Source organism: Phacochoerus africanus, chromosome 9, assembly GCF_016906955.1.
Source record: "Phacochoerus africanus isolate WHEZ1 chromosome 9, ROS_Pafr_v1, whole genome shotgun sequence".
Taxonomy (NCBI): Eukaryota; Metazoa; Chordata; class Mammalia; order Artiodactyla; family Suidae; genus Phacochoerus; species Phacochoerus africanus.
The window spans coordinates 42,270,298-42,294,202 of NC_062552.1; the positions used below are offsets into that span (position 1 = coordinate 42,270,298).

The window sequence follows — 23,905 nt, forward strand, 5'->3', positions numbered from 1 at the left end:
CTTTTTTATCTTTTTTTTTTTTCAGGTATCCTTTTCTTTCCTATTGGTCAGTTTTAAGCTTCATCAGAAGGTACGAAAACAGCTATTATAAATTATTGATAATTGTACTCAGGATCACTAAGGATGCAAATGATACTCTGAGGTTTACATTAAAATCTGCTTCTTTAGGAGAACAATGTTAATGAAGCTACTATTTTGTAGTTATTGTTTTTTAATAAACATGACATTCAGGTTAGAGGTAGCAACTGTCAGTGTTTCAATTACTTTCCAACAGTTAAAAGACTAAACAGAGAAGCAAGTTTTCAGGTGATTTTCCTGTTTAACAATGTCACTGGGTGAATACTGTAGCCTCTCCTTCCCTCATGGGACAGGTGGCTGAGAAATCTGCCAGTTAACTTTCTCAAGGGGCATCTGTCACTTGAATAAAATCCCTTCTTCCCACTCCGTGAAAGGTGTTTGCTACAGTCTTCAGATGTGAGACAATAGTCAATGGTTCACATTTAAGGATGTTAAGTTTCTAAATCAACTATAATAGAAAAAAGAAAAATCATTATAAAAAATAAAATAAAAAATAAAGACTGCAAAACAAAAACAAAAACAAAAAAACCTTTACAAAACAAACACAAAAAAGAATGTTAAGTTTCTTAAAGTATTTTTTAGGGTTGTGTCTAACATTCAGTCTTGCATTAATTCACTTGTTTTCAAAATGGCCTCCATTTTAGTCCATGAATTATCAGAGGGAGAGCACGTTTTTGTGTGAGAGGGTTAGAACCTGCTCTGGGCAGACTATCTCATCCCATCCTCCCGTCACGGTCCCTTTCGGTTTTCAGAAGATCCAAGAGATCCAGGACAAAGATTATTTAAAATTCCGGTCACTGAAGAGAGAATGAGAGTTTCTGTTAACATTTTGGTTCCTAAAAATCACCGTGAATAGCTCCAGAAGGTTTCAATGTTTGAGAATGAAATCATACACAACTCAAATTCTTCTCTGTGACCGAGTGAACACAATGGTTTTTGAAGACTCTGAAAGAGCTTTTGAGTTCTACAGAAAAGGTCAGCATTGCAGCCAGATCCTCTGCCCAGCATGGCATTTTCAAAAAGCAGAAGGAATAGGCATGGACAAATAAAAACTATAAGGAGGAATCAGCTCACACAAGTCAGAATGGCCATCATTAATAAGTCTGCAGAGAACAAATGCTGGAGAGGGTGTGGAGAAAAGGGAACCCTCCTACACTGCTGGTGGGAATATAAGTTGGTACAACCACTGTGGAACACAGTATGGAGGTTCCTCAGAAAACTAACAATGGAATTACCGTATGATCTGGCAATTGCACTCCTGGGAATATATCCAGACGAAACTATAATGCAAAAAGATACATGCACCACCACTATGTTCACTGCAGTATACTTCACAATAGCCAAGACATGGAAGCAACCCCAATGACTATTGGCAAATGAATGGATTAAGAAGATGTGGTACATATCTACGATGGAATACTACTCAGCCATAAAAAAGAACTAAATAATGCCATTCGCAGCAACAGGGATGCAACCAGAGATTATCATACTAAGTGAAGTAAGTCAGAAAGAGAAAGACAGATACCACATATCACCTATGCGTAGAATCTAAAATATGGCACAATGAACTTATCTATGAAACAGAAACAGACTCACAGACATAGAGAACAGACTTGTGTTTGCCAAGGGGGAGGGGAGAGGGAGTAGGACAGAATAAGAGTCTGGGATTAGTAGATGTAGACCATTACATTTTGAATGGATAAGAAATGAGGTTCTTCTACTGTGCAGCACGGAGAACAATATCCAGTCTCCTGGGATAGATCATGATGGAAAGGAAGGTATCGCAGAAATTGGCACAATATTATAAATATATAAATATATTATAAACAAACTATGATTTAATTTTTTAAAAAGAAGTAAAAAGAAAAAGACAGGCATGAAGCCTGATGAGCTCCTCTAACAATACCCACAAGTCTCTCTTCCCAGTCGATCCTGGTACCCAGCATCTCCACATCCACCTGTCACCTGTGCCTCCCCACAGCAGAGCGCAAAGTGTATCCCACCAACCCTGCTCCATCCTTCTCCTATGACTCCAGCCAAGCAAAACAAGTCATGTGAAATTTCCAGTGGTTCAAATGACAGAGCGATTTCATTGTACTAAGTGGCCAAGATGTGCTGGGGTTTTGTGTTTTTGGTTTTGCTATTTTTTTTTTAATAACTCACACAACAGTGTGACACAGACTCTGAGTCAGTCACCTCATACTTCTGTGTGAAAAAGGAAAACAAAATACACAAAGCATCGAGCCTTTTTCTCGGCATAATGACCATGTGCCAGAAAGGTTAGGAGACTTGCCCAAGGATGCTTGGATGGGGAGGATACTGGGAAATTCTCAAAAGCAGAGGAGAGAAAGTAGGACTTATGAGTCACCTTGGAAAGGCCCTGGACTTCCAGAAGGGCAAAGAACAGTCCTACAGCAATGCTAAGATTTCAAGTGTATGAAGCATGATTATGCTGAGAACAAATTTCTGCGTATATTTCTCCCTCCTCCAAGAGAACTGCTAGGCTTAAAACATAACACGAGGGAACTGGCTGAAGCACAATTTCTAAAAACGAACAGGCTTCAAAAACTAAAAGTGATGGCATAAGATCCTGCCAGCCTCAGTAGGTCCCTGAAGGAATGCATGCCTGAAACAGGTTAACTGCAGCAAGGCTAAGAACACATCAGATAGAATGGCCTCTCTTTGTATCTGCTGTTCCCTCTATGGAGATGCTTTTCCCTCTATTCTACACGTGGCCCTTTCACTCACGGTCAGACCCCTGAATGACAGTGGAACAATGACATTGAAAAACCTGTCGCCTCACCAGGAATGCTTCCACTGGTCAATGGGATTTCTGGAGAAAGACAAATATGGTAGAACTCCATTCACCTGATTTCCTCCACTTCATGGTACTACTGATCTAGCAGCCTTGGCAAAATTTATGAACGTGGAGCCTGAATGGCCCCTGACGCCACTTTCCCTCCGAGAGGGCATCCCCTCCCTCTGCTTCATTTATCTTCAAAACCCTTACCACCGCCCGCAATTACAGTATACACATACTGTTCACTGGTTTGTTGTCTGCCTCCCATGTGAGAACGTGCTCTCCCCAAGGGCAGGGGAGGTCCTTCTTGCCCCTCTCCCAGTGCTCTCAGCATCACCTGGTCAGGAGGTAAGTGCACCCCACAGATGTGTTGCAATGAATGAACAAACCTCCATCTCCAAGGGTCTTTGGCATTTCTGATCTTCTGATAGGGTCTGCCGTGTTTCCTGCCTGCCCGGAGGAGCAGAAAGAAGCTTTGCAAGCCCCCTGTCTCCTATAATGAAGCCCATGGATGGGATCCTTGGGACTTCAATCAGGAGCCCTCCGGCCCAGAGAGGAGGCACCCAACCCCTCTTCTGTGAGGAGAGCTCCCACTGCAGAGCAGGGCAGCCCCAAGCTTGAAGTCCCTGGGGGAAGGGGGGACCCTCTGCTCTAAGAAGGTTGCCCATGGCAGCCAGCAGCTCAGAAGAGTGTTTGCCATCATCTTGGCACCAGGTGGAGGGGCTGCAGGGCTGTTGAACTGGCCCAGAAGTGCTGGGTGAGTCTCAACGTTTGTTTGTTTCTTTCTTTCTTTCTTTGTTCTATTTAGGGCCGCACCTGTGGCATATGAAAGATCCCAGGCTAGGGGTCAAATCAGAGCTGTAGCCGTCTGCCTACACCACAGCCACAGTAATGCCAGATCTGAGCCACATCTGTGACCTACACCACAGCTCACAGCAACACTGGATCCTTAACCCACTGAGCGAGGCCAGGGATCGAATCCACATCCTCATGGTTGCTAGTCAGATTCGTTACCACTGAGCCATGACAGGAACTCCAAGTCTCAACATTTCTGACAGCTTTGAGACAGAATTGCTTCTGAAACTGTATCCATCAAGGCTTCACTGGGGGGAATGGATTGAGGTGTGTAACCAGAGGTGATTCTGGATAATTCTGGACTAACTTCACTGGTACCTACCTGTGCCTAAAAGACATGAGACATTGACTTTATAGGATAATCTATACCCACCTCCCTTCAAGCCAGACGTTCTGGGCATGGGGCCTGGGCATCACCATCAACATGTTAAAAGCTCTCCAGGGGATAGGAATGTGTAATCAGGTTTAAGAACCACTGGACTAAAGTAAAATCTAAATTCATTACTCATCTTTGGATTGCTTTCATTTCCCCCAAGCATTTGGTTCCTCTTTGAGGGGTGGAGGAGACTATTTTCAGAATAAGAGAAGAAAACTGGAGAAAATGAACCTACCTCCTGTGTGCACACACGCACACAGGCACACACACACACACTCACACGCAAATGCTAGAGTTCACCACGTCACTTTCCTTCTACTGAGGTCTTTGAATATATTTATCATTCTGAGCATCCCTTTGCCATAAAACAGACAGCGACCATTCAAAACACCTAATGGCATTTCTGGAGGAACACAAATATGGGAAATGCATTTGCCTGATTTCCTCTGCTTTTTGGTGTTAGGGCTCTGGCAGTTTTCGCAAAATTTAGGAAATTGGAGCCTGAATGGCTCCCTGTGCAACCAGCTGAGATCCCAGGGATAAAGGCTTTCTAAATCACCCTAAGTCACTGGATTTGCATTTGCCTCCACTCCCTTCCAATAAACCACCGCATGTGCAAAGAGTACCTGCTGGTTGCATAACCCTGATGTGGTTGCTTTCCCACCGGGGCTACAGGTAGAAAGGGAGAGTTAGTAAAAAGCCAAACTGCCCAAGATCCAGCAGGCTGGATGGAGGCAGGGGTGAGAGATTTTCACCCCGGGGGGCCTCCCTTTTCCCTAACGGGAAATACTAAAGCCTTAGAAGAAAGGAATCCCTGGCTCCTTTGTGGATCTAAAATAGGTAATTAAGAAGTTCACCCTTTGGGGAAACTTTGGTGCCAGAATTTTACATCTAAACCTCTCTTCCTGACAACAAACAAGGAGCAGACAGGTTTTCTCAACAAACCTGGCTAGCCTGCCTTCTGTTAGCTTGATTACAGTGGAACTGCTTTACTTTAAAGGATGAAGTGTCTGAAAGGAAGGGCCTTGTTTTCTAAGCTGCTAGGCTGTGGGGGGGGGGGGGGGTATGGGGGTGGGGAGCGTGTGTGTGTGTGTGTGTGTGTGTGTGTGTGTGTGTGTGTGTGTTTGGGGGGATGGGAGGGAAAACACTCTCTGTGTCCTGGATGGTCGTTGTAAAGTCAGCTGGAGATAGGACATCCCACTAAACCAACAAAAGCATACCTATCACCTTCAGAGAATTATAAAAAGGTGACCATGACAATGAGGGTGACAGCTAACATTTACTGAATACGAAATACGTGTCAGGTACGGTGATAATTAATCTACATGGACTATTTTCTTTATTTCTCCTACCAAGCCAGTGAGACAGGAACTACTCCCCATGATACAGATGAGAACACTAAGGCGCAGAAAGATTAGGTAACCTGTTCCAAAGAAACAAATCCACTGTGATTCCAAGCTGTTGAGGAGGAAGGCATCTTTCTGGTGGGAGTTTTTGCAGAGAACCCCTTACATTTCTGTTGAGCAGCGTTAAGTTGCTTCATGATCGGGCCCAACTCCCTCCCTCCCGTTTCCCCTCCAATCTCTCACAAAGATCCTACTGCAGTCAAATGCATTGACTCATTTGACTGCAAAATGGAATGCCTTTCCATCCCCCACCCTCCCTCCTTCTGTATGCAAGGCTACCCATCTTCAAAGTTCAAGTACCACTCTGTCCAGGAAGCCATGCCAACTACTCAAGTACAACGGGCAGTAAGAATTTTGCGTCCCCTTAATTCCGCAAAATACCCTCTGTCTTTAAAAAACATCAGGCATTTTTGCGGCAACATTCATGGACCTAGAGATTATCATACTAAGTCAAGTAAGTCAGACAGAGAAAGACGACATATCACTTATACGTGGAATCTTTAAAAAAAATGATACCAGTGACCTTATTTACAAAACAGGAACAGATTCACAGACATAGACAACAACCTTAAGGTTGCCAATGGGGAAAGGGGCAGAGGAATAAATTAGGAATTTTGGATTAACAGATCCACACTATATAGAAAATAGGTAAACAACAAGGAGCTACTGCATAGCATAGGGAACCACATTCATTAGCTTGTAATAACCTATCATGGGAAAGAATCTGAAAAAGAACATTTATACATGTGTATATGTATAACCGAGTCACTCTGCTGTACACCGGAAACACTGTGAATCAACTACATTTCAATAAAACACAAATTTGAAAAAATGAAGAGCAATGATTTTAAAAAATGAGAGCTATTGGGCAAGTGGTTATTTTTATGCCTAAACACAGATAACGACGTCATAAAAGCGTATTTTAAACTCCTTCCTGTACAAGCACAATGCCCAGCATACTGCAGAACCTTAATAAATATTTTCTCACTATCTTTTCTTGGACCGAAAAAAACGTCTAGATTATTTTATGATGTTTAACGAGGCAAGCGTGGAATTACCTGGGGATTGCTGGAAATAGAAAGGAACAGTCAAGTTTGACTTTATGAACACATAATCCCATTCTAGCAGGTGCTGAGCAGAGATGATGTCTCTCTACTCAGTTACCCACATCAGACTTTAAACCGACTTCAAGGGAGGGGCTGTGAGGACTGCTCCCCGCTGGGGTGTAAACAGCAGGTCTGAGCAGCAAGACTGTGAGTCCCAACTCGCATGTTTCCATTGTGGACATGACTACAGGTAGGAGCCAAACCCCTGCATTCTAATTTTCTGAACCTCAGTATGACAGGTGGTGAACACTTTGCAGCCCGGGTGTTAAGAATGGATAAACACTGGGCCCCGAATTTAAAATATGCAGGAAGAACAAACCAGGTTCCTGAATCCATTTCAAAAGCGTCTTCAAAACCGCAATCTTCAATGACAGAGCCATGTGTTATGCTGGTGAACCCATAAATTTCCCCTCGGCCGTACCAGGGTGTCACCTGCACACCCCAAAATAAGGAATTCGGGGTCTTCTTTAAAGTGACAACTAAGGGCAGGGTGGAAAATGATCCCGCAGTGTAACCCCCTTTCCTTCCTCCCGTCGCACAATGAGCAACAGTCCTTTTTGTTGTGTGTGTGAACTGTTTAAATAAGAAGCTTCCGCTAGTTGTTATTTTCAATACGAGAGAAAGAACCGAGATGCCCATTTCAGAAGCATCTTTTTCCTAACATAAAAACCAAAGGGGAAAAGAAGAGAGGATGTATGTCAGCAGGAGACGATTCCCTATGACAATCAAACAACTGCTGGGGACCATCAGGCAGGACCAGCGCCCTGGAACAAAACGTCTTGAGATGCACAATATATTTATGCCTGAACTTTCTTTCACGGACAACTGCTCCGGGAAAATGACTTGCTTCTCTGGCCTGACAAAGAAAATATAGACAGCCACTCTCCAACTTTGATTTCTAGAGAGTGGGACTGGGGGGGAGGATTGAAACTGCCATCCGGAGAATAGCTTTTGTTCAATTTAAAGACCACATCTCGGCCTACGAAAGCGTCATTCCAGGAAGGGGTTAATGTCCCGAGATCAGGGTGGCCTGGGCTTGCTGTTTATTACATGCGCGTTCTTGATTTAATCATTGATTGAAAACCCCCTGTCCACGTTAAAGACTGGCAAATTCTTACTGACACAGATAAGAGACTATGAAAACAGGTCTACTGTGAAAGGGATGACTGGGGATGATCCTAATTTAGCAAAGACAAGAACAAACAGACCATGGTGAACCTTATCGCATTCAAAATTAATGTGCCGGTGCCTCTTCTAACTTATTCTAATGAACAGAGCCGGGCACTCACCGCATGCATGCATGTCTAGTGCAGATCATGAGCTAAAAACTAGGAACCCAAGTCTTGCTCCCTTAAGCTAAAAAGCAGCTTCAGCATCAGCAACAATGAAAGAGAAGATTGCAGGTGCATACCTTAACCTCCTGGTTGGTAAAGACCTCCACATCCACCACGCAGGCAACCAGAGTGGAAGCATCACAGTCCATGCTAGGGGCTGGCATTCCCCCTCCTGAATTGACAAGAAAGAGCTGGGCAGCCTCCGAGTCGTGCCGGCCGGGGAGAGCCTCCAGGTGGATGTGACTGGGCCGGGCCGGGCACTGCCCTGCCCTGGGGATGGCCGAGCTCAGCACCTGAGCCCCCTCCGCGGCACGCAAGCAGCCCGCCGCGTCTCAGGCAGCGCGGCAGAGTAAGAGCGGCCGGCTCACTGATGGCTATGACATCATCACTAAGACTGACACAAGCGGGAGCTATTTTTTTCCCCCCCAGCCTTTTATCTCTAGGCAGTGCAGTGGAGCAAATTGAACATGATTATGTGCTAAATCTGAACTCAGACTAAATCAATTCAGGCAGCGTTAGCTAGGAACTGAGTCATAGCTGTTGTTTCAGCTCAGTGCTTATGTTTGCAAAAAGCAGGGTGGGGGAAGCGGGAATCTGACACCAGCGGCTCCGGTGGGGGTGGGGGAATTATTCTGCAGATGAGCTTCCTGAGGTTAAGGTGTGACAACGTTCTGCCTCAGAAATGAGCAGGAAGTTGAGGCATTTTGCAAATGGCTTGGCTTTGGTGAATTGCCCTGTGCCCGCCTGGAGCCGTCACACGTGTTCTGGGCATCCTAATGGATCCCAGGCAGGCGGGCACAGGCTAAGTAGAAATCCATTCTTGGAGTGACTAAAGAGTCGGTCGTCAGTCATTTAGGCAGCCTGGTAAAGAGGAGATAATTAGAGGTCTGTGAATTTCTATTTGAAGCGCCTAAGTGCAGGCCAGTAACTCTCAAACACCCTTCCAAGCTCAGGATTTCAGGCCATCGCCAAGGTCATTCAAACCGAAAGCGGCCAGTGGAAAGGAGCTGTAGCAATTGTCTCCTGTGGGGACAGATGGCAGAGTCTAATGGGCAAACCCACTGATGTGGGTCATCGTCAGAGCCTCGGGGCTGGATTTTGTCCGAGACTTCGAACATGTCCGATGGTTTTTTCAGCTTCTTTTCCTGACTGTGAAGCCCTGAAGGGCAGGGCCATGGATAATTCACCTTAACATCTTGAGACTTTAACAGAATATGTGGCATAAGTAGGCAGTAACTGTCTAATGAGTGAACAAACCAAGCTTTCTTTTACAATAGAAGTGAGCACAGGAAAAAAATCTGATTGGTTTTAACTTTATCATCAGTTATAAAAGTACCAGTAGAACTTCCTAATATTCTGGCAGGATCTATGCCCAGTAGGAGTGCAAGTGCATCTTTGGTGGCCATCAGAGGTCATGATTTGTAACAGACTGGCGCCTTTCTAATCCATAACTGGACAACGTGGTCCAATTTTACAGGTAAATAAAGAGAGGTGATATTTTAGGTTGAAGGTGAAAGTTTTGTGGTTGATCCTCATTTGAATCTAATATTCCCCTTCAACAAGGCATTTCCCACGTTAAGTGAAATCGGCCCACAGATAGAACTATTCAGACTAAAGAAACTGTGTGTGTGTGTGTGTGTGTGTGTGTGTGTGTGGTGTGGCATTGACTGTGTTGTCCAGGGCATTGTGGGGAATATGAAATCATATATATATATCAGAAAATCCAACTAACACTGAATGACGGCCCTGTACAAAGCTCTGGACCAGCTGCGCTCAAGGATAAAATGACGGATAAGCAAAATCCACTAACCTCAAGAGGCTTAACATCCAAGGGAGGAGATTAAGACACAGGGCAGACACCTGTACAGCAAAGCAAGGGCGGGAAGGCACAGGTGGTACTTGGTGGGAGCACTGGAGAAAGAGCAATGGATGCTGAAGGGAGCTGGGACAGAGGAGCCTCAAAGAGCAGGACATGACTTCTGCTCTGAACTTGAAACATGGGTGAGACTTCGTCAGACAGAGAAGGGGTAAGGAGACACCCTGCAGGCCACAGACTAGAAATATCCAGAGCAAAGAAAGAATAGGGTAATGGGGGGTGAGGCACACTGAAGGTTAAAGTTGACGGGAGCCAGGACTAGAAAAGGCAAAAAGAGCCAGATGATGCGGTGCCCTGATGGGCCTCTCCTGACTATCTGGTCAACCATGGAATGCCAGGCAAAGTTTTTGAGAAAGTAAATGAGGTCTATGGGTACATAAATAGAGCTGAAACGTAAAGTATACAGAAAGATGAATGCAAATTTAAATATCATTGATACCCACTCAAGAGGCAAAACAAAAACATGGCTAATTTTTCATACACCTTGGCATAGCCTAAAATTTACTTTTTTGTAAGGGTCACAGCAGCGGCATGCTAGTAAATGTCTAACAATCCGTTCTCTGAAAAGCTCAACGTGCTGCATTTGCTGATTCCTGTGGTGTAAATATTCTCATCATGGCTGATTTCAAGCAACCAACATAAAGTCACTGAACACAAAGTTAGGAAGCAACTATCATCTGTTCATGCCGCCATTCAGGTGCCACTGAGTCCTCTGGCTCAGAGGACTTTTTGCCTTTTCTAGCACTGCTTCCTAGTCAAGAGGACGTGACACCATTATCAGTGATAGTCCCTACATGTCGAAGGTGTTAAGTCCAACACTCAGGTCCAGAGCTGATCAAAGAGCAACAGGGCAGTAGGAACGACTCATTATAACCATCACTCGCTACATCTAAAGGGCTCTGTGAATTATTTCACACTTTCTCCTTAGGAAAGAGTTATAGAGGATACTCACGTGTTAGTTCAAGAGAAAAAGCCTTGCTCTGACAAATCTTAACAGGAGCACATTAGCCTATCCAGGAAGCAGAGCTTCACTCCAAATTGTAAAATAGGCAATTCTGCATTTTCAGTTTCTTCTTCTTCTTTTTTTTTTTTTTTTTTAAAGGGCTCCGCCTGTATCATGTAGAAGTTTCCAGGCCAGGGGTTCAAATTGGAGCTGCAGCTGTCGGCCTAGGCCACAGCCACAGTAATGCCAGATACAAGCTGCAGCTGCAACCTATACCACAGCTCCTGGCAATGCCAGGTCCTTAACCCACTGAGCAAGGCCTGGGACTGAACCTACATCCTCATAGTTACTAGTTAGGGTCTTAATCTGCTGAGCTGCAATGGAACTCTAGTTTCTCCTTTTTGATTTATTTCTTCCGTGGAGATTCCTTCTTGTACGCTTGAGTCCACTCACTGTATGCTTTCCACTTTTATTTATTTTTTTTGCACAAAGGAACCTTTCCACAGAAAAGAAAATCAAGGACAGAGAGAAGAATGTGTGGTTGCCAAGGGGGCAGAAAGGGAGTGGGATGGACTGGGAATTTGGGGTGAAGAGATGCAAACTATTGCCTTTGGAATGGATATGCTTTCACTTTTAAAATATCTTTTCAAGGACACAGCTCTTGGTTGTTTTATGTTATCATTAAATGGCTGATAACTTATAGTGTTACCCATTAGAGAGGCATCTGTATGATGAAAAATACCACAGGGTTGTCACATCTTAAACTGAGTAAATAGTGGTTTTAGGGTGAAATTAGAGGCGTCAAGAGCAGGTAGTGATTTTGAAATAAAACTACTGGATTTTTTTTTTTTTTGTCTTTTGTCTTTTTAGGGCTATACCCACGGCATATGGAGGTTTCCAGGCTAGGGATCGAATCGGAGCTTGTAACTGCTGGCCTACGCCACAGCCACAGTAACACGGGATCGAAGCCAAGTCTGTGACCTACACCACAGCTCACAGCAACACCAGATCCTTAACCTACTGAGCAAGGCCAGGGATTCAATCTGCATCTTCGTGGATACTAATGGGATTCATTTCCCCTGCGCCACAGCAGGAACTCCTCCCTGGTCTTCTTGAGAGTCTCCCCAAAAAAATGCCAAGTTCTTTCTCAAGTCAGCACCTTTGCACTTGCTATTGCCTTTGTCTGAAAATATGCAGATGCAACCATTTTATTCACTCAGTCTGGATTCTCTCCAGGCTGGATGTCCTTAATGAATTCCACATAGTGTCATTTAACTGGTTTCTCTCCTACCTGTAGGTCCTGTTAGTTAGATCCAGAGGCTCAATAGGTTGGGTTTGGCAAGACTCCCCCAGGGATGGTGTACTTCCATCAGGAGATGTGTAATGCTTGTCAGTCTCTTTTTTATGGTATTAGCAGCCTTTTGTGCTCAATGCCTAGACTCACTTTTTCATTAGAAAATGAAAAATGATGATTTCCCCTTCATTTATTCATGGAATATTTCCATTAAGAAGAACTACCTCTTTTTTTCTTTTTGGCCACACCCACAGCATGCAGAAGTTCCAGGGTCAGGGATCGAACCCACAATAGCAGTTAAAACACCTGATCCTTAACCCGCTGAGCCACCAGGGAACTCCAAAGCCAGTTTTTGTTTTTGTTTTTGTTTTTCTTTTTTTGGCCGTGCCTGCAGCATGCAGAAGTTTCAGAGTCAGGGAAGGAAAACTGTACCAAAGCCACAGCAATGACAACTCCGGATCCTTAATCCACTGAGCCACCGAGGAACTCCACAAGGAACTTCTCATCTACTGTGGAGTCATCCTGAGCTACATTTCCGTAAGACAGGCAAAATACACACTTGATTTGTTTTCCTTTATTATCTGGCTTTTTCTGGGGAAAAAAAAAAACTACTTGCTTCCCTTTATTTTTTAAAGAAGATCACGAGCTTTTTTACTTTATTAAGCATCACTATGAACTTGAGGACTACACATACTTGAGGGGTTTAAATCCATTGTTTTATCTTATTGGTGCTTAAGTTGCTGGTGAGAATCTAATCAGGTTGGCTCCTGTGGCCTTTTGACACCATCTCAGTAGTCTCTGAGAACTACCTCGCCATCTGGCAGGACAAGATGTTCCAGACTCATCTCATCCATTTCCTGCCCCAGATAAGGAATCAGTCATTTCTTTCCCAGTTTCATTTGGTAAGTATTTCCAATATATTTTAAGATCCTAATCTACAGACTTAGAGATGCTCTTTGCGCTGAGTTGGTTATTGTTTACAAGGCTTTTTCAGGGACCCAGCTAGAAAATGTATGAATGTGTTTGAAAGATAACAGGCATGATGAGTTCAGTCTAATAATGTCAGTGCGAATCCAGAATTTCTCAATCTTACATCTGTATCTTCTTTCTTCCACACCAAATATCTTGGTCCTTACCAGTAATGTAATTAATCACTTGCCCTATTCCATGCTGCAATACACACCAGCTTCAGAATCACAATATTCACTAGGAACAACTTAAATTTTTTTTTTCCCTAGTTCTTTTTGTCTTAAGGGTATATCCCAGAAGGCCAGTAGGGATTCTGATGCTTTGGTCACTAGAATAGTTCCTCTGTTCTACCAACTGGATACCGAGTGGCGTTCATTTGTTTCCTTCTACTTTTGATTCCTAAGGACTGCCTTTCTCATGACATTTAATTTTGTTTTATACTTATAAAACATCTCACATGGTCCAAAACTTAAAACTACAGATCTATAAAGAAATCTAGCTTCTAGCCCTGTCTGCTCCACCACATTCCCTCTTCCCTTCCCTCCCATACAGGTTACTACCATTTCATCTTTGTCATTTATCTGTCCTCTCCTTTAAAAAATTACAATATGTATGTATGTAAATGTACAATATATATATGTAAATATATATGTGCATTATTTTCCCTCTGTTTCTTTGACAAATGATAGCATGCTTTGCATTTTTTTTCTTCTGTCTTGCTTTAATCACTAAAAAACAGGACCCAAGAGATCACGCCATAGTCGTATATAAAAATAGTCCCATTCTGGAGTTCCCTTCGTGGCTCAGCGGTTAATGAACCTGACTAGGAACCATAGGGATGCGGGTTGGATCCCTGGCCTCGCTCAGTGGGTTAAGGATCCAGCATTGCTGTGAACTATGGTGTAGGTCACAGACGAGGCTTGGATCCCATGTTGCTGTGGCTGTGGCACAGGCCAGCAACTGTAGCTTCGATTTGATCCCTAGCCCAGGAACCTCCACATGCCTTGAGTGCAGCCCTAAAAAAAAAAAAAAAAGTGTGCTTATAATCAGGGCAGAGGTGATCCTGTGTTGCCTGTGGAAATGTTACAAAGTATAACCTTCTGGAAAAACAATTAATAGCAACATCAGAAGACAGAGAAAGTCTTGAGAAGGTCCCTCTGAGCCAATAATTCCACTTCTAACAGTCTAGCCTGAGAAAATAATCCAAAATATATGGAAAAAATTACCACCAACGATGGTCATCAATGTATATTTATGGTATTTTTGGTAATTGGGAACCATCTAAATGTTAGAAGGAGAAGGTAAATCACCCTGCCATGATCCAGTGTGATCCTTGAGCTAGAATGGAAAGTCCGAGCAGGGCTACAGTGAGTTATAAGCTGAGAAGAGAAGTCTGTGGCCACCAAGACAAGGAATTTGAGTGCCAGGGCAAAGAATGAGTATATTTCACTCAGAAAGGTATGGGATCTATCAGAAGCATATGAAAAGATCGAGTTTGGAGTAAAGAGGGATTTGGTTTTCACCCTCTAGCAGGAAGGTGATGAGAGGCTGGGTCATGGAGATGCAATAGCAACATAAGGAAAGGAACAGATGTGGACATGGAAGAGGCAAGATTTCACAACTAATTGACTGTCAAGGTAATGGTTTGGGGATGGAGAATGATGTGAGGAGGAGGAGAGGTTGAAGGTACCCAAAAAAGACGAAGGGAGGCAGGGACAGAAGGCGATTATAAAATTCCAAGCCTGGGTAGATAATGGTAACTTTATCGGAAATAATTTAATCATGGAGGGGACAGGAATAAATTGTGATCAGACTTCTACTCCCGTAACAGTGAGATACACATCCACCTTCATTCATTTCCATCTTTAGCTATTAATATTCATCTTTACATTAGCAGAAAAACAAAAAACCAAAAAGATGGGTAAGGGTAAAAACTGAGATAATGGCTTACAGTGGTTATAGATACTCGTCTTTATTGGTATTAATTAGGGATGGACATTATGGCAAAACTGTTATAGTTCTGACTGGCCAAAACTCTAGACACAGATTCCCTTTCAGCCTAGCTCCACTCTCCTTCTCATGCTGAGACTTGCAATACGGGAGCAAATCTACGAACAGTGGTTCTTCTATGCAACTATTTCTACTCTCTTTTCAAAAGGCCTGGACTTTAGCTTGAGGTGTAAATAGATGAAAGTATTTGTGAACTCTTACTCTTTAATTGCAATTAAATAATTATGGAGCAAACAAACAAACAAACCAAAAACCAAAACCCAAAAAACTTCTAAAAAAGCCAGTGTACCATTTTGGGACCTGAACTTCTAATCTTCCCACCAAGCCTGCTGCTCTTCCTGTGCTCCCTCTTTCAACTGGACACCACCCTCCACCCAGTAACTTACATCATAACCTCAGTCATCTTTGATCCCTTCCATTGGCTTGACTAGTGCACAGCTTGACTAGGGTTCAGGAATGATTCATTCAGAGGCTCAATGAGCTTATCAAAGGGCTCTGTTCTTCTGACTCTGTCTTCTGAAGTTCAGTGTCATTCTAAAGCTGATTTCCAAACTGGCTGCCAGGAGCAACAACTGCCTCCATTTCGTTCCCAAACTGGACCCTTTAGGTCACCTATTCACTTCTGAACTTTCTGTGGTTGGGGTAAGGAGAGTGCTGATTGGCTTAAGTCAAATTAGACCCACTCCTCCAGCAAGGAGTGGACTTAATTCTTCCTAACGTATGTGAATTGCATGAGAATGGAGGGTTACGCAAGGAAGAATGTGGGTTAGGAAGGAAATGGATATTGGGTGGGTATCCACTGCTATCTACCCCTGGGTGGGTATCCACTGCTATCTACCCCTGATTCAATTCTATACCTGTCAGGGCACTTGGTTGCAGATGATAGAAAGTGAACTGTTCTTGGCTAACTCACAGAAAAGTAACATACGAGTGGCCAGTTATCAAGTGGCTCTTACAGAATTAACAGGAACTTGGAGAAACAGCTTCAGAAATTAGTCAGGAACCAAGAGAATCTCAACTGCAGAAGATAACCTCCCAGGTGATGCTTTAGGAACCAATGTGGATAGGTCACCACCACTGGAACCCACAACCATTGGACATGTCACTCCTCCTTTGCTTCCATGAGTGACCTCTAACTGTCCCTGTGTAATACTCTCTGGAGTCAAAATTCTGAGTGTGGTGTCCAGCTGGTCACCCCAACCTCAACTGTTAGGAGATCTAGCTAGGAAATTTTTTGGTCCCCATGGCTGCCGAGTAACAGCTGGGTCATCGAGGGGAGATGTCCCCAACATGGATTAGTGTGAGGATGCTGGACAGCTCAAAAGCGACAAAGGTCCACTCTCAGCCTCTTACCCACTCTGCCTCTATGCCTGCCCCCATCTTCTTATTCAGAATCACCAGAGCCATCCTTGTGAGAACTGGTTCTCACCACCCTGGTTCACATACCTTCAACTGCCTTCCATTGCTGGTAGAATCAAATGTGCGTGTGCAGTGACATCAACCTACTTTTCCAGCTATTTTTTTCCCAAAACTGCTCCTCAGCACCATCCTATTGTCCAAACTGAACTTCTCAACACCTGCCTTATTAAATGCACTCTGTTCTCTATGGGTTGTTTCCCACAATGGGAATTCATTCATCCATCTATCCATCCATCCAGTCCATGGTTATTTATTGAATACACTATGTATCCAGTACATAGCAAGGCATAGGCTATAGGAAGACGGCAAGTCACTCTCCTTTTCCTCAAGGAGGTCATTGTAAAAGGCATAAAGAATCACAATATGATTGATATGATATGGTACAATGATGTGATGTCATATAAATTACATTTGCTATAAGTGATGTTGACACAAACTGTGGTTTGAGCACAGAGAAAGAATCTAAGTTTGCCACGTGGAGCGGGCATTAGAGAAGCTTTCCCTCAGCAAGAAACACTTTGTTAAACCTTGAAAAATAAGAGGATTTCTAGATTTATAGATGAGCAGATAGGTAGGAAAATGACATTTTTAAGCATAGGCAGGGGCGCAAAGTGACGTGGTAAGACAAGAGAAACTGAGTAGCCCAATATGGCAGAAATTCCCAGGTGGAGTTAGGGACTAAAGGTGGAGAGCCATGGAAAATGCTAGAAATGTCGGGCAGGAGCCTGATTGCAAAGGGCCTTGTGAGTTGTGGGTAGACATTTAAATTTTATTTCACAGGAAGAAGGATCCAGGGTAGGCTATCACAGAGTAGCCTCTTGGATCTTCCTTCCTCTAATTTCACTACTATTGAATCCATCTTGTGGACAATCTGTGACCAGAGAGATCTTTCTACAAAGGAAAATAAATATATGATCCACGAGAGTGGAGGGCAAAGTTGGAACCAGGGGCTGCAAATAGGCAAGGGATTAGAGTAAGGAAACCCTAGAAATCTAATGAGCAAATAGACCTCTGGGACCCTGTGCTGAGAATTTCTCATACTACCTTGATGGAAGGCAAGCTTCCTCCACTAAAATAATACATATTACTTCCACATGCATAATGCACAGAAATCCATTATAGCTCTTACCCATTGTAGGGTTTAAATGTTTTATTGTGTCTCTAACACTTAGCAAGTTGCCAGGCATAAAGCAAGCAATCAGGAGTTCCTGTTATGGCTCAGTAGGTTAAGAACCCGAAATAGCATCTTTGAGGATGCGGGTTCATCCCTGGCCCCACTCAGTGGGTTAAGGATCTGGTATTGCTACAAGCTGCAGCATAGGTTGCAGATGCAGCTTGTATCTGCTGTTGCTGCAGCTGTGATATAGGCCAGCAGCTGCAGCTCCAATTCAATCCCTAGCCTGTGTGGCCTTTAAAAAAAAAAAAAAGCAATTAATCAAGATAACATCTGATCTGTCCTCAAAAACAAACTTGCGATTACCAAAAGGGAAACTTGGTGGCGGGGGTTGGATAAATTAGAGTTTAGGGTTGACATATACACACTACTATACATAGAATAGATAATCAGTGGGAACCTACTACATAGCACAGGGAACTCTACTCAATATTCTGTAATAACCTATATGGGAAAAGAATCTGAAAAAAAAGGATATATGTATATGCATAATTGAATCACTCCGCTATACCCCTGAAAGTAACCCAATGCTGTAAATCATTATACTCCAATATAAAATAAAAATTAAATTAAAAAGATAATGCTGATTGATAAATGAAAGAATGCAGGAGTAAAAGGCAGGACAAGCTGATGCCATCATCACTTCTTTCCATGGATGGAGGACTTCTGTGCCATCTATCCAAGCAGCAGCTCCACCTGCGTTAGTCTTTGGTGCTTAGCATCAAGTCTCCCATCCCACCAGCCTACCCCTCAAGCTTTTAGAGTCCTGGAGATGTATCCTGAAGAGCTAGTAAGTGCAGCCAGGGAGCCTCAGATCTACTTATGAGTATCAAGAAAGCTGGCTGAAGGTCCACGGAAGCTTTTGCTCCTCCCACAGTACAGAGCTGTTTCTGAAAAAGTGGTTTCCCAATCAGGGCTACCAGTCCCAGTCTAACTGGATTCTATCCAATGGAGTGAGAACAGAATGAATATCACTTTCAGTCCTGGCCCATAAGAACCTCCAGTAGGACTCATTTCTCTTCTTCAACCTGATCTTTGGAGCTAAGTGTTGAAGATGGCAGAGCCTCTATCAACCTAGGTCTCTGCACACACTCCTGTTGCTTTCATCCTCATCTCCATCACTCTGCCAATGGATTTTTTTACATGAGTGGGAAATAAACCTGTCTTCTGGTGAGCCCCTGAGGTTTTAGCACCTATCTGGTACAGAAGACAGCACTATCTTAACTAATACAGAATGCATGTACGTGTCTGTATGGACGTATGTGTGCTATGGAGGCGAAATCCAATTTTCAACAGAACCTAATACTAAATGGGGATTGAGCCAGAAGTAAGAGGATTTAATCTTTAAATGTGGAAAATCTTTCATTTGAAATTGAATTTGAATGTCTTAAATTAGCAAATCAGCAGGTAATCTTTTTTTTTTTTTTTAATTTTCCCATTGTACAGCAAGGGGGTCAGGTTATCCTTACGTGTATACATTACAATTACATTTTTCCCCCAGCCTTTCTTCTGTTGCAACATGAGTATCTAGACAAAGTTCTCAATGCTATTCAGCAGGATCGCCTTGTAAATCTATTCTAAGTTGTGTCTGATAAGCCCAAACTCCCGATCCCTCCCACTCCCTCCCCCTCCCATCAGGCAGCCACAAGTCTCTTCTCCAAGTCCATGATTTTCTTTTCTAAGGAGATGTTCATTTGTGCTGGATATTAGATTCCAGTTATAAGTGATATCATATGGTATTTGTCTTTGTCTTTCTGGCTCGTTTCACTCAGTATGAGATGCTCTAGTTCCATCCATGTTGCTGCAAATGGCATTATGTCATTCTTTTTTATGGCTGAGTAGTATTCCATTGTGTATATATACCACCTCTTCCGAATCCAATCCTCTGTTGATGGACATTTGGGTTGTTTCCATGTCCTGGCTATTGTGAATAGGGCTGCAATGAACATGCGGGTGCATGTGTCTCTTTTAAGTAGAGTTTTGTCCGGATAGATGCCCAAGAGTGGGATTGCGGGGTCATATGGAAGTTCTATGTATAGATTTCTCAGGTATCTCCAAACTGTTCTCCATAGTGGCTATACCAGTTGACATTCCCACCAACAGTGTAGGAGGGTTCCCTTTTCTCCACAGCCCCTCCAGCACTTGTTATTTGTGGATTTATTAATGATGGCCATTCTGACTGGTGTGAGGTGATATCTCATGGTAGTTTTGATTTGCATTTCTCTTATAACCAGCGATGTTGAGCATGTTTTCATGTATTTGTTGGCCATCTGTATATCTTCTTTGGAGAAATGTCTATTCAGGTCTTTTGCCCATTTTTCCATTGATTGATTGGCTTTTTTGCTGTTGGGTTGTATAAGTTGTTTATATATTCTAGAGATTAAGCCCTTGTCGGTTGCATCATTTGAAACTATTTTCTCCCATTCTGTAAGTTGTCTTTTTGTTTTCTTTTGGGTTTCCTTTGCTGTGCAAAAGCTTTTCAGTTTGATGAGGTCCCATGGGTTTATTTTTGCTCTGATTTCGATTGCTTTGGGAGACTGACCTGAGAAAATATTCATGATGTTGATGTCAGAGAGTGTTTTGCCTATGTTTTCTTCTAAGAGTTTGATGGTGTCCTGTCGTATATTTAAGTCTTTCAGCCATTTGGAGTTTATTTTTGTGCATGGTGTGAGGGTGTGTTCTAGTTTCATTGCTTTGCATGCAGCTGTCCAGGTTTCCCAGCAATGCTTGCTGAATAGACTTTCTTTTTCCCATTTGATGTTCTTGCCTCCCTTGTCAAAGATTAATTGACCATAGGTGTCAGGGTTTATTTCCGGATTCTCTATTCTGTTCCATTGGTCTGTCTGTCTGTTTTGATACCAGTACCACACTGTTTTGATGACTGTGGCTTTGTAGTATTTCTTGAAGTCTGGGAGAATTATGCCTCCTGCTTGGTTTTTGTTTCTCAGGATTGCTTTGGCGATTCTGGGTCTTTTGTTGTTCCATATAAATGTTTGGATTGTTTGTTCTAGTTCTGTGAAAAATGTCATGGGTAATTGGATAGGGATTGCATTGAATCTGTAGATTGCTTTGGGTAGTATGGCCATTTTTACAATATTGATTTTCTCAATCCAGGAACATGGAATATCTTTCCATTTCTTTACATCTTCTTTGATTTCTTTGATTAAAGTTTTATATTTCTCGGCATATAGGTCCTTTACCTCCTTGGTCAGGTGTATTCCGAGGTATTGGATTTTGTGAGGTGCAATTTTAAAAAGTATTATATTTTTGTATTCCTTTTCTAATAGTTCATTGCTGGTATACAGAAATGCAACTGACTTCTGAATGTTAATCTTATATCCTGCTACTTTGCTGAATTTATTAGTCAGTTCAAGTAGTTTTGGGGTTGAGTCCTTAGGGTTTTCTATGTATAGTATCATGTCATCTGCATACAGTGACAGTTTGATCTCTTCTCTTCCTATATGGATGCCTTTTATTTCTTTTGTTTGTCTAATTGCTGTGGCTAGGACTTCCAAAACTATGTTGAAGAGCAGTGGTGAGAGTGGGCATCCCTGTCTTGTTCCAGATTTGAGTGAGAAGGCTTTCAGTTTTTCCCCATTGAGTATTATATTTGCTGTGGGTTTATCATAAATGGCTTTGATTATATTCAGGAATGTTCCCTCTATACCCACTTTGGCAAGGGTCTTGATCATGAATGGATGTTGGACTTTGTCAAATGCTTTTTCTTCAGCAGGTAATCTTATTGTTAGTTGATATATCACGGTTAATCTGTGTCAAGACAGACACCAAGGGAGTAAATGGAACTTGAGGAAAGAGCTGGAAAGCCCAAAGGATCAAATGAATGCGATGAGAAGTAATTTTCTGCTCAAGTTCATGATTTGTAAAAACAGCTGTATTAGATGCTGATCATGAATGGTGAGATTTCAAATAAATAAATAAATCATCAGGATTATATGTAAGAAACATAAGTTAGAAATAATTAGAAGTTCATTGCAGTTATGTCACTGGATCTTGTCAAGCTGCAGACTGCTAATGCTCTGTACTTTAAGATTCCACCTGCCTATAAACAGCAGGTAGGGACATCAAATGACTTGCTCTGTATTTCTATCCAATCTAGGGCCAGCCTAGGGAGGAAAGGCATCTAAAAAAGTAAATCTGCCTTCATGCTATCTTTTTTTTTTTCGGGCTGCACCCGCGGCACACGGAGGTCCCCAGGCTAGGGGTCTAATCGGAGCTACAGCTGCCAGCCACAGCAATGCCAGATCCTTAACCCACTGAGCGAGGCCAGGGATGGAACCCACAACCTCATGGTTCCTAGTCGGATTCGTTTCCACTGCGCCACAATGGGAACTCCCTTTTTTTTTTTTGTCTTTTTAGTGCCTTCCTGCTATCTTAGTGGAAGCTGGGCCTCCTCCACTAAAATAATGCATATTATTTCCACGTGCATAATGCACATAAACCCATTACGGCTTCTTTCATTTGCTCTCCCTTTTCAAGGAGGGGTTTCGGTAAATCGAAAAGCTAGAACAAAGAAAGGTAAAGAGGGAGTGGTAAGAACCACACGGAAATGCACAAGAGGGCAGTTTCTGGTATAATACGGCAGGCTGATTATAAGCATTCATACCACTCAGGCTGGGGTTTCGTTGGGGTGTGTCGGTTGCCCAAGGCAACACTTTTGGAAATTTCCAAAATGTTGATAAATCACATTCTTTGACTGAGATATGTCATTCGAATGTTTTCATAGAGCTGGAGAGTCAAGAGAAGAAAAAAGCAAGAAGCTAGCTATTGTCTCTAGGCTCAAGGCAAGAAAGGGGGAAGAGATTTTCAGGTTAATTTCAGGTAAGATAGATTACTTCCTCAAGTAGGTAAGGAGAAAGAGTCTCAGGACAAATGCTCTGCAGAAGAATAAATAATGCACATCGGGGTGGAGTTTTCTCTGTGCTCTGTCTCTGGCACACCTGGTATGGAAGGAGAAAAATGTAGAATTCTAATAGTGGAATCATAGGCAAACTTATCAAAGAAGAAGTTTTCATTAAGCATGGCTCTGGGATAAGCATTTGAAATTTGGGTGTTGCTATTTTGGGTATAAGTGGTGTTTTCAGTACTCTGTGGGTGAAAATATAACTTGGAACAATCTTTAGGGAATGAAGGAAGCTTTTAAAAAATAAATGAAGCACACAGAAACTTCCACTTCCAGTTAAATATAGAAACAGTAAGCCTCATGAACTACACAAGCACAGATTTTTTTCCCCCACCAGGCTAAGGGTCAAATCAGAGTTGCAGTTACCGGCCTACCCCACAGCCACGGCAACACAGGATCCAAGCCACATATGTGACCTATACCACAACTTGCGTCAATGCCAGATCTTTAACTCACTGGGTGAGGGCAGGGATCGAACCTGCATCCTCACAGACATTTTGTTGGGCTCTTAACCTGCTGAGCCACAATGGGAACTCTGAATCACAGACTTTTAAACCTCTCTAAGAGAACTGGTGGAAAAGAAATCTAAAGGACCTCAACTCCATATCAGCAATGACCCATTCTCGTGAGAGAAGAGATACACGTCTGCTTTCATCTTTCATGTAATAGTTGGAGAAAGAAGAATTCACTAGAGACATGTGTAAGGAGGAACCATGAATTCCTAACAAACTTTCATGGTTTCACGTGGACTAGAATAATGGATCAGAATCCCAGAAAGCCTCTGACAATAAGCAAGCCTGGAAAGCCAACATATTATCCAAACCAAAACTAAAATAAAGGAAAAGAGGTCTGTGGGATAATATAAAGTGTTTTAACAGATGTTTAATTAGAGTCCCCAAAGTAGAAGAGAGGATGATGCAGAAGAAACAAGTGAATAGATAATGGCCAAGATTTTCTCCAAATCAATTAATGGTATCAACTCCTAAGTCCAAGAAGCTGATTAACCCCTGAGATGTCCATAACTAGACATATCATAGTTAAAACTTTCAAAATTCAAAATTAAAGAGAGGATATTGAAAGCAGGAAGAGGGAAAAGACATATTACCTATAGGGGAACAAGAAGAACCATTATGACTGATATCTTAACGAGAAATGAGAGTGGCCATACTGCAATGGAACAGCATATCTAAAGTGAAGAAAGAAAAACGATCAACTGTCAATCTACAATTTCATATCCAGCTAAAAATGGCTTTCAAATATGAAAACAAATACTTATCTATTGTTTGTGAGAAAGTAAAATAGTGCAACAACTTTGGAAAATAGTTTGATAGTTTTTTTTTTTGG

The 23,905-nt window shown here is 42.6% G+C and overlaps 1 protein-coding gene across 3 annotated transcripts in view; it reads right to left on the reverse strand.

Annotated features, from left to right (window-relative positions):
- The window catches only part of RCAN2 (regulator of calcineurin 2), a 303,834-nt gene that overhangs the window by 101,948 nt on the left and 177,981 nt on the right, over positions 1-23,905 (reverse strand). Inside the window, exon 1 of one of the 3 annotated variants that reach the window (XM_047794592.1) lies at positions 8,033-8,327. The exons of the other annotated variants lie outside the window; for them this stretch is intronic. Coding sequence (XP_047650548.1) covers positions 8,033-8,119 — 87 coding nt within the window. The 5' untranslated portion in view covers positions 8,120-8,327. Of the gene's footprint in view, positions 1-8,032; positions 8,328-23,905 lie in introns of those variants that run through there. 3 annotated transcript variants of the gene reach the window in all.